The following is an 11,032-nucleotide window of genomic DNA, read 5'->3' as shown; positions in this document are numbered from 1 at the left end:
TGGTAAACTCTCCTTGCCATGACAGCATCAAGATTTGGCTGAGATGTTCATAGCAGCATTTGCTGTCTGCAGGATGTGTTTCTCACCAAGCCCAAGAAGTGGTTCACGATTCCTTTAACTTAGTCATGCTTCATTCAAGTGAACAAGAAGCTGAGACAAAGCAGACTTGTTGAGTAAATGGTGGCATTTAAATAGCAAAGTTGCTCATGTTAGAACCTGGGGTGGTTCTGCAGGAATCTTGATAGCAAACAACAAAAAAAAAAAACAGCCATAAAATGTAGACATGGAGGCACGGTGAATGTTTAATGAGAACACTGTTTAATGCATATGGGCAAGCTATCTGTTTTTCATTAAACTTCGAAACAAGATACAATAAGTACCAATTCCTTTCCTTTATTCGCAGCTGCCTTTGGAAGAAAAATTTCCGAGAAATAATAGTAACTTATTCCTGTTTATATAAGTACGAGTAAATTTCAGCACATTGTCAGAGACAATAGTTTCCTCTTTACCTATAAGCATAACCGTATTGTGCAGCCCTCAAAGGCTTACAGGAATTCGTGATAAGGCTGCTTACTCTTTGTCCACTGACTGAGGTGCGACAATTAGTCAGCACAACAAAAGAACTAAACTCGCAGTTCAAACACAGATCTTCACACGGCATTTCAAACAAGGCACTCGTCACTTATATTTGCATCAATTCTTCACGAATATTTTACATGCGTTTTACAAACTAGATTTGAAATGATACTATGCCTCGATAATTTCTTCACACTCCCTACGCATGAAAATAAGTCAGGAAAGATAAAAATGTTTTTTTTTTTTAAGCTATCAAAACAAAAGGTTGACAAGGCAGCTGCTGCCCCTTCATTATGTGCAAGGGCATCTGTCCTCACTAGCGGCATAAAGCAGCTGGCGTTCACAACTATCACCTTTGCCACCTCCACGTAACTTGTCTGTTGATGTCTAGATACTTTGTTTTTAAACGCCCGTGCATACATGAGCCCTAGCTGTATGCCGGGAGGGCTCCGGAGTCCCCATTGCGCCACACTTGGTATAGCCTCCACAACACCACACCGACAGACAGGCCCGTTGTGATGAGGTGCGCCGCTCGCTTCTTTCGCTCGTCCCTGCGCACCAGCACTAGTGGCTGCGGATTAGCCAGTTCCCTCAGCGGTAGCCGATCGAGGACGGCCCGATCTTTCTCGACCTGGTAGTGGATGCAGGGGTCGGTTGCCCACGACAGCGAGTAGACGGCAGCACAGAAGGCGCTTACGCCAGCCAGTGGAGCGCCAATCACAAAGAGGGTGTGAGCAGAAGATGGCGTCGGCGACGGCGGGCACAGGAGAAGGGTCGTGGCTAGCGATCCAATTCCGGACAGGAGGGACGTCTGATGAAGGCAGTTTCCGAGTGCAATCCAGCGGGCCGTTTCCTCACCTAGCCGCCGGGGCTCCACAATGATGGATGCTGGTCCGGCTTCGAGGGCACGGTCAAAGTCCAGCTCAAACGCTTCGTGCGAGTTCTCGCCTTCATAGAGCTCGTGGATGATCACCCACTCTGGCACATCGATGTATTCACTGAAACGTGTTCGAGAAATTGCCGTTTAAAGCCTAGAGACTGGTTGCCACAAAGCATATGTGTTGCATATAGTTAGTCGGGGTACAGTTCAGACAGCACTCGTGCTCAACACTGATGTGGTTTGGCTTGGTTTACTAAATGTAATGAAACATGTGAATTGTGATCTAAAAAGGGATTGATAAGAAGCTGCTTGCAAAATCCTCACACAACTATCTTGGGTGACAATGTGCGAGTTTCTCAGAGCTGGTAAACCTTGCTTGGATGGAAAGAATGTGTGCCGATTATGCTCAGTACAAACAAAGCAAAAGATTGGCAACAGCTGTCGTGATTGCCAGTGAGGAAGATGGCAGTTCCTGCTATTTTCGTGACCGCAAAGGAGCAGCAACGCTCAGCTGTTGTTTAGAAACAACAGTGGCCCGCAACTAAAAGGGAGGCAACCAATCTCTCACGGCGGTCCAATGACACCGCGCACTCCGAAGGGCATGCAACCCGCCAAGCTATCTTATCGACGCGCTCTCGCGACACAGACCGCTCTTCGCTTCGTTTACCTCTTTGTGTACACCATTAGTGCAATGTCACCTGCGTACTGTGTCCCATATCAGGTTTGCAAAACGCAGCTGTCCCTTGCATAATGCAGTCACTATGAATGCGTTCGAAAGGCGCAATTTAAAGTAAACCAAAACACGGTGGGCACTCTCGTTTTACGAAGTTTACATCTATCAGGCTGACTACGCCGCATGTGGCCCCATCAACGGACGACGATCGGGAGCACGCTTGCAATAGAGTAAACTAGAGGCGGCTTTGCGCAACACACTAATCCTCGAACGCAAAAAACAAAAAAAAAAGGTGTTTTTCGAACAAGTGCCGTTTCGCTTTCGAACAAGTGCCGCTTTCGCCGTGGAGAAGCGGACTACGCCGTAGTTTGATCTGGTAGCTACTTTTCACTAACGCGTGATTAATATTAGTACTTAACATAGCATACGACTGTCAATAACGAATGCAACGCTTATATGACGCGATGGAGCATGCATGCACAAGTGTATGTGGCAGTGAGCACAAAGGTTTTTAAAACAATACCGCCAAGCCAGCTTGTACGCTGGATCTTGCTCGTGATAACACGCAGACACATTTCTAGGCGGTGTCATGCGTTTCACGGCTGTCAACAAGGCAGGAAAGAGAGAACACAGTGAAAAGTACGAGCTCTTTACATCTGACAATCGTCGTAGCGCAGTTTTCGGGAGAGGACACATTGAACCTTCCTGCATAGTCTTCTAGGGTCGCGTGGGCACTAGTGTGAAAGAACTGATTTTGAAAAGCGTCAGGCGACGGCGACAGTTGCACTCTTCGGGCAAAGGTTAGCTGCGATCGGCGCAGATCAAGTAATGCCTACTGCCTGCGAAAAAGAAAGGACACGGAGACACAACTTACGTTTTCTCCATCGCTGTTTACAACGGGAGGCCAACCGACACGAGACCTTCAACAGTAGGCGGAACCGTCAATGTTGCCAACGAGTGCCGTTCGTTCTGCGCATGCTCGTGTAATCTCGGGACGTCTGGGGACTGGGTATGTTTTCGCCTAGGTACGTCTGAGGATGACGATGTTTGGTCCGTTCGTCCCTAGTGCCTCGGACCACGCCGCCACTCGTATGGCTTCAAACCATGGATCCGTGCTTCAAACGGTTTCGTGAGGTATAATAGACGAAAGCTACGTAGAGAAGTAGGGACCATAGTAGAAGGATAGTAAAGTTGCTTCTCTCTCTCTCTCTACGTAGAAGGAACGACACGGGACAACACAAGCGCGGTTCCTACTATGTAGCTTTCGTCTATTGTCAGCGCGATTGTCAGGTCCTTTGGCTCTTAGAGGTGAAGTTTGTTTGCAGGCGGTCGCTGCTTGCCATCTGCTTGCACAGCGTGAGTTAGTAGCGCGGTCGAGGTGGGTGCCGTGCTATTTCTCATTACTTTGTGTGCAGTGTTGGCATATTGTTACGTGGAAATTAACAATATGAAAGCGGTGTTGCCGCAAAGGGACCACTTAACGTTTGAAACTCGCAACGCGGTGTCCGACTTGGGCGCGGTGCCAATTCAGTGGAGTCAGTCAAATTTCATGACCATGGACCACGCCGAAACATTTAGAGTAGCACTTATTGTGACCGCGTTGTACGCATAAATCCGTAGTGATTTTGATGACGCTAGGCGAACGCGTCCAACTTGGAGTTGCAACTGGTACGTGCACTGCATAGAAATTTATGCAAGATGTCTGTGCTCAGTAAAGCATTGGAGGCGCATCCACCGTTCCAAGCACTTGCTAGTAAGCTTCTACGTTGCGGTGCTTAGTATGATTGTTAATGTCATTATGGTGGTGGAACATAGTTGCTACACGCTTTCAAGAGGAGTGTTTGTTGAAAAGCTTGAAGTGCCTTTTTTTTTTTTTTCGAACTCGGCGGTCGCATTTTGATAGAGATGAACTGGTAGGGGCTCGTATACTTAATTTTAGGCGCACGTTAAAGAACCCCAGCTCGTCCAAATATCCGGCGCCTTTCACTACGGCGTGCTTCATAACCATATCGTGCGTTTGTTGTGTAAAACCCCAGACATTATTTTTATTATGAAGTCACTCTTGATTCACTATCACTAGCACCATTGCAAATCACGGAATTTCGTGTGCAGCACATTCGTCGTCCGTTTAGTAGAAATGTTGACAAATCCATTTAGTAGAAACGTTATGAACATTGTTATGAGCAGCTTACGTTGAGGACGGAGAGGAAAAGCTGTTGCCTGGATCGTCATTTTTGTTTTGGCTTTCTTCACTGTCCTCGTGTAAACATTCTAAATCAACCTACTTTCTGAAGTGTTGTAGTTCGGGCGAGTTGGTTATCCATGAACTCAGCTTCTCTTCTCGTGCGGTACACACGAGAAGTAGACACGACACACAAAGAAGAGACAGGTGGGCGCCTACCTGTGTCTTCTTTGTGTGTTGTGTCTACTTCTCGTATGTGCCGCGCTAATACAAGCTAACTACTTTCTGACATCTCCCTGCAACAGCTTTGGTGGTGGACCTCGGCACATCCAAAGCACATCATAAAACTTCACGGCTGACATATTATGGGCCATTTTATCATGTCAGCTAAAAGGCCCACTGGACCTTTTACAGCCCAACCACACCAGATTGTCCTGACTGAACTCTGAGATCCTGGCACTTCCTGCAGTACCAATAATATGCATGTGAAAGATTGGCTGGCTGAGTACAACTGAGCCAGCAAGACTGACAGGTGTCACCAAACTAGTATAATGGCTAACATGATGTACTGCCTGAACGGAATGGCCTGGGTGTGGTTCTAAACACATGAGGAGGAATTTGCCATTTGGGGCTGCATATAAGCTTTATATTGGTGAATGGACAACGAAATGTCCGAAGCCTAGAAAGTGAACCACATGCTGAAAGGCATCGTCTATGACTTTAATTTACTCATGCACAAGGACTGTTTGACCATTGACGACATAAAAAGAGTGTGTCGATGCTTTAAAGAAGTGAAGAGCCTCCATGTCAAACAGTTTGTCCAGATTCGTGAGACCACTGTGTCATTCAAATGAACGGTGACAAAACGTTGGCCAAGGGCATAACTGAACCATCAGTGAGTTCTTGGGCCACCTGTGTGGTTCTTGTATGAAAAAAGGGACAACACCTGGTGGTTCTAAAGTGCCAGCATTTGAATGAATGATGGACTCCCCAATTCGTGGTTTCATGTGGTCCACTTGCCTTTGCTGCCTTGACGCTGTTCTTCACCTATGTTCACAAGTCATCTAGTCCACTACATCCACTCTACAGATTTCTCACAACGCTGGTATTCAGCAGAACTGTTTAAAATGTCATTTTGGCCACAGAGAGATGGCCGTCTTGTTGTCGTATGCTGTTGGTAAGTGAGGCAAGGTTTGTGAAATCACAGTAGCTGCATCGTTTGCATATCGAATTACTATTTTAATACAAAGAAGAATGACATGCAAGTGACCACCTTATATGTACTGTAAGGATTACACAGGGCATACGTTAGTCAATGAATCAAGTTTGACTAGATTAGACACGTAATCCAGTCAACCCAAATACATAGGGTTGTAGGCTAGTCAAGCTGTCCGGGTACAGCTTTTTTTTCTACAATCCCCCCATCTGTATATTACAAAGATGGCAAATAAACATTATTATTATTATTATTTGTGATGGTTCGCATTTGGCTGGCAGTGGTGTCGATGGGTCGTTGGGTTGTGCCTCGCACTGACGGTATGAACTTGACATGGACTGACGGGAGGGTAGTAGTGGCACAAACAAGTTCCAGACAGCCAACAGAAGGCTCAGGTCTGGAGTACGTCCCAGATTTATGTGCAGCGAACTGGAGCTCGCTACATTAGTGCCAAGCAAAAGGGAGCCAGGCGAGTGGTTTAACTAGGCAGCGGATAGGCTTCAGGACCAGGACCCGACAAGCTTTTGTGACCTGCAACTGCTTCCTTCAGTTCCTTTCTCATAGCTTGCACTTTCTTTTTATCCTCTCTTCTCTTCACGTCAGTTTACTATTGGTCAAATTCATGATTTCATCATTTCCGCTGTTTTGTCATCTCCGTCAATGCATCGCACAACACCACAAACACCGCATACCACATGACAAATTCCCCCTTTTGAGAGTTTAAACAATAGACTGTCCGAAGTGTGTGGAACAAAAAACTTACGAGAAACACATGTATGCAAATTGTTGTAGGAAGATATAAAGTCTGACCATTGAAGTCTAAGCAGTCTGACAGGTATATTGTTTGTTATGGGCAGTGCCTACATCTGCAGCCTACTCATACAATCTGCACCAGTGTTTCTTTAGCCTACGATATTGTCGCAGTTTATAAAGCACAGGAGCTTTATTGCGAAAAGCAGAAGTATGGTATGTCATATTCGAAGGGAACGTCTTCTTCCTCACTCTTTAGTGCTGTGCCTCTCGAGTGGATCGGTTGTCTTCACTGACGTCGTTGCCAGCAGTGCTGGGCAGTATCGAAGATACATGTATCTTCGATACTGCTATCTACTATCTTGGATCTATACTACTATCTTAGATACTCTTTGGGTATCTTGTATCTGTATCGTGATACGTCTCGCAAAACAAGTATCTGTATCTGTATTTCCAATACATTGAAGAATGTATCGTGTATCTTAAGATACAAGATACTGTGATCGCACCACCACCGTGCGAAGCGATAAACGTTGGCCGATATCCGCTTCTCAAGCTGATACTGCTGCCACTAAGTCACCAGAATAAAACTAAAGGCAGTGACATTATATTATCTTTCCGCAAGAGTTTTCCAGCAAGGATAGGCAATAAGCTCTGAGCGTCCCTATATATTGGTTGAGCAGAGCTATGAGGTGGCGCTCGCGTCGTCTCGACAGACAAGAGCACGAACGTCTGCGCCCAGCTGAATTTTTGTTTAATCGTTTATTTTTTTAGTTTTGTCAGTGCCATGACGCTTGGCACTTAGCCACTCTCCACTGCTGCACACTACAATGCGTGCGGGGTCTTTTGCACACAAGTTGATGCCGCTGTAAAGTCCTTATTGAAGTTCCTTTTGTGTGGTGCTTCGTTACGAAGCCTGAAGAATGCAACAATGGCGGGTTGCTTTGCCTCTTGTGGCTTTCACACATCGGCGATTTGAAGGATCTCGTGAATGTAAGTTTGCATTACATGCAATGAATTGGACTTATATGCAAATAAGATTCTAACAGCTATAGCACCAACGGTACTGCTGCTGGATTTAACAGAACAAGCATTCACCTAACAGGCGCTGTATTGGCGTACGTCTGTCTTTCTTTTATCCAAAGAGCTTTTAAAATCATAATTTGATTGTCAGCAGAAGTTCTTTCTTAGCTGTCCTTCTTTTCCATCACGTACATTATCTATGTCTCTATATTGTTTTCTTTTGTGCCGGTCTGTTTACTGCAATATGCCTTTAACGTGCTGCCAAGGTAAGCCCTCTGCTTTATTCCTAGTTTTAACTGTCTGCATCATTTCTGCTGCTGTTCTTCTTCAAGTGGAATATAAGTTTACATACTTATATTGTACTTGAATTTACTGCTATGTAAAGGTGATATTGAAAACAAATATATAATAATCTGGGCACACCTGGAGTATACAGTAACGATAATTCTGCTTACTGCAAAGAAAATAGCAAATTGAGTTTGCATTATAATAACGTAAATTATTAGGTGCCATCTTAAATACTTTCGCAAAGATATTCGAGAAACGCTGTTACACCAAATGGTCCGTTTTTGTCATGAGCGTCCCAACGAGCCGTTTTACTCTATTTTACATAGGCACTGAATTCAATTGTAGCTATTAAGGGTTACCCGCCGCGGTGGTCCAGTGCTTATGGCGCTTGACTGCTGGCCCGAAGGTCGCGGTAGCTGGATTTCGATGGAGGGAAAATAGTAGAGGCCCTTGTGCTTATATGTAGGTTTTAGAACCCCACGTGGTCAAAATTTCTGGAACCCTCCATACAGCGTCTTTCATAATCATATCGTGGTTTCTTGACGTAAAACGCAACGATTATTATTTGCTCTTGGGCGTGCTTCCTGTATGGTGTTTCCATTTTTATTTGCTGTGTTTGATACGGAGCCACTTTTCTATTTTACTTATATATGTTTGTTTTCGTTGTTTAGGCTTCCAAAAATTCTTTTACTGTTGCTAATCATCAGGTAATCGGATCTATAAGTGGCAATAATGTGAATAGCGGCGGTGTCCTGCAGCGCTTTGTGCAAATCTACAATACATCTGAATAGTTTCTGGGCTGCACATGTTCTTGGTGACGTACACCTGTCCGGTGATCCGTAATTGCGAAAACCGTAATATGTTTACCGGCAAGGTAGAACTGCACAGCGGTATTTGTACCATCGTGCGGAGGCTTCTTATTGAAGTTCATATGGTTAGTTGACAACCCGCTTGGTGTTCAGCAAGCAGAGCAGCGACTAGCCCCTATCAATACAAAAGCTATAAGCAAGAACCGCTATTAGCGAAATGTATAAAGAGCTGTCATGTTAAGCAGCTAAAACAATGCCAATGAGTTGTTTCGGAATGAAACAGATATAATACGTTGAACAAGAAGTGCAAAACTTTTGAGATACTAACAGAGTTCTCATTCAAAGAAACACAATTGGTCGCAGTTAATAAATTTTAAAGCGAAAATTTATGTGCATAGGCGTTTAATGCTGCATTATATGGATATATATTAACAAATTTGAGAATGTATCGAAGTATCTTAAGATACAATTGGAATGTATCGTATCAGATACAATCAGTGTTGCAGTATCTTGTATCTGTATCTCAAATACTTCTTGCCTCGTATCGCGACACAATTTCAAAGTATCTTTGCCCAGCCGTGGTTGCCAGCGCATAGCTATACACAAATAGGGACACTGCAATGTGTTCCACATGGAAGGTGTACTGCTCCTTTGCCCTCATTTACTTTAACGGGGGCAAGTTAAAGGTCATCGAAAAAAATTGATTTTCTGAAAATAGTATTTTTGTAACATACAGGCATTGCTGCAAGTGCTTACCAAGTTTCTTACACCTTGGATTGATATGTGCCCCTACCCCCCTCCCAACAGCAATTTACGTCAAGACAAGCTATATTGTAGGGGGTGCGAATATTCGAAAATTTCGAATAACGAATCGAATAGCATTCTATCGATTCGGTACTCGAAGCGAATAGTACATACTCGAAATGCGAATATTTTTCGAATAGTTTTAGAATAATTAGCGCCGACAGGAGAAACCCCAAAACAATGAAACTTTGGAATATTTAAAGGCCATTTTTCTTCTTTAATCTCTAAATACCAGCATGCATGCAGCCCAGCTTTACGAAATACCGACGCTATATGATTACGGATGAAGGCGTTTTTTTTTATGAAAGCTCCATACTCGCTCAGTTTTTACTATGTGCCCCTGATCGCATTATCAGTTCCTGTCTCATCTGTAAGAACTGAAGGTGCCACCTGCATTCAGCTCATGAATAGCAATAGATGCAAGGGGTGGTTTGCGTAAATTGTTTTGGAGATACGCTTTCAACAATCGATGTCTACATGCCTTCAGTGCCGAGGACCATGTTGCGATGGCAGGTTTATGTGTTTCATTACCGCCTTCGCTATGCGTAGTCTTCGGCTCAAAATTGTTTAGATATTATGTCTGTTTTATTTAAAAGCAGGTGACAAAACATCTGCAGCCGCTGCTTTATTTCAAACTACAGTTAGAAAATATTCGAAGGTGTGGTCGCGTGCGTATACGAGTTACCTCAGATTAATAACTGTGGTATTTTGGTCTGTTAAAGTAAGCGCAACGCCTTGGGTGAAAAGTTCGTGAATATTTCTTTCAAAAAAAGAAAAAAAGACGCGCGGAGTTATAGGCCGTTTTGAGAATGATTGTTTCTATTCGAACAACTATTCGAAAAGTATTCGATTATGATCTCGTATTCGATTCGGTGTCATCACTATTCGATTCGTATTCGATTCGGTTCCAAAAATTCATATTCGCACACCCTAATATTTCGACTGAAAGAAAGCCAAAAAATGGGACCTTCATGCCATGCTGCTGCTGAAGATGTATGCTGCAGCGTAGGCATGCAGATTGGTTTCCTTGTGGTACTAAACATCTAACAAAAACATTTCATATAGTCTTAGGTGGTCCAAAACGGCTTTATATGCTTTCTTGCATTCCTAAAATGAAAGAAAGCCTTTACTGACCTTGCTTGTTGGGGCAAAATTTCCCAAGCTTTAGGACAGCTACGAGTAATGTTTCTGTATATGAAACGACGTGCATAAATCTTGAAGTGCTACAAGTAGATTCCTTCTTTTCTTCCTCCAAAATGTTTTCTTACATGCTTTTGTTTTGGATCCTTAGTAACTTGCTGTAATTGCTGCACTTCTCTGGGTCCTGGCCAAACATCTTTCGCAGCTCATTCAGTCCGGCTCATCACTCGCCACTGCGTTTGATGATTGTGCCCCAATGAAGTCTGTACGATGCAGTGTTCCTAGCATAGATGTCGTTCCGCTTAATGTCAACATGGTCACGATCATGTTCTTGCAGCTGCCTTCTATTCGCAAGCTGGGTGGAATTCTCCATTCGGGAGCGAGCGGCGCCTGTCTCATGGTTGGAGTGTAGCGAAATTAGTCGTATCGTGCAGCAGACCGTTCAACATGGCCTCTCCTGGCAATAAAACAGGAATTAGGCGACTTAAAATGGATCCATGATATACGAGAAGCACGAACTGTAGACAAATACACAGTGCAGAAAAAACAGAACATAAACATCTCTGCTCTCTTCAACATCCTCTGGTCACCTGGGCATGGGGCTTTAGACTTCATGAGTACTATACACAGTCGAAGTCTGGTCGCTTGCGTCGATATTCCGACTGCCTTTTCTGGTACACCGTAGACTACC

At 44.1% G+C, this 11,032-nt stretch overlaps 1 protein-coding gene across 1 annotated transcript in view; it reads right to left on the bottom strand.

Annotated features, from left to right (window-relative positions):
* Window positions 1-271: 271 nt before the first annotated feature.
* The window catches only part of LOC119400456 (transmembrane protein 11, mitochondrial), a 20,663-nt gene continuing 9,902 nt past the window's right edge, over window positions 272-11,032 (bottom strand). The window contains exons 2-3 of the mRNA XM_037667499.2: window positions 3,004-3,042; window positions 272-1,574 (exon numbers count right to left, since the gene is read on the bottom strand). Of these exons, the coding sequence (XP_037523427.1) occupies window positions 1,004-1,574; window positions 3,004-3,014 (582 nt within the window). The 5' untranslated portion in view covers window positions 3,015-3,042 and the 3' untranslated portion in view covers window positions 272-1,003. The remainder of the gene's footprint in view (window positions 1,575-3,003; window positions 3,043-11,032) is intronic.

Source organism: Rhipicephalus sanguineus, chromosome 7, assembly GCF_013339695.2.
Source record: "Rhipicephalus sanguineus isolate Rsan-2018 chromosome 7, BIME_Rsan_1.4, whole genome shotgun sequence".
In the NCBI taxonomy this organism is placed as follows: Eukaryota; Metazoa; Arthropoda; class Arachnida; order Ixodida; family Ixodidae; genus Rhipicephalus; species Rhipicephalus sanguineus.
This window is presented reverse-complemented; position numbering and strand designations above follow the sequence as displayed.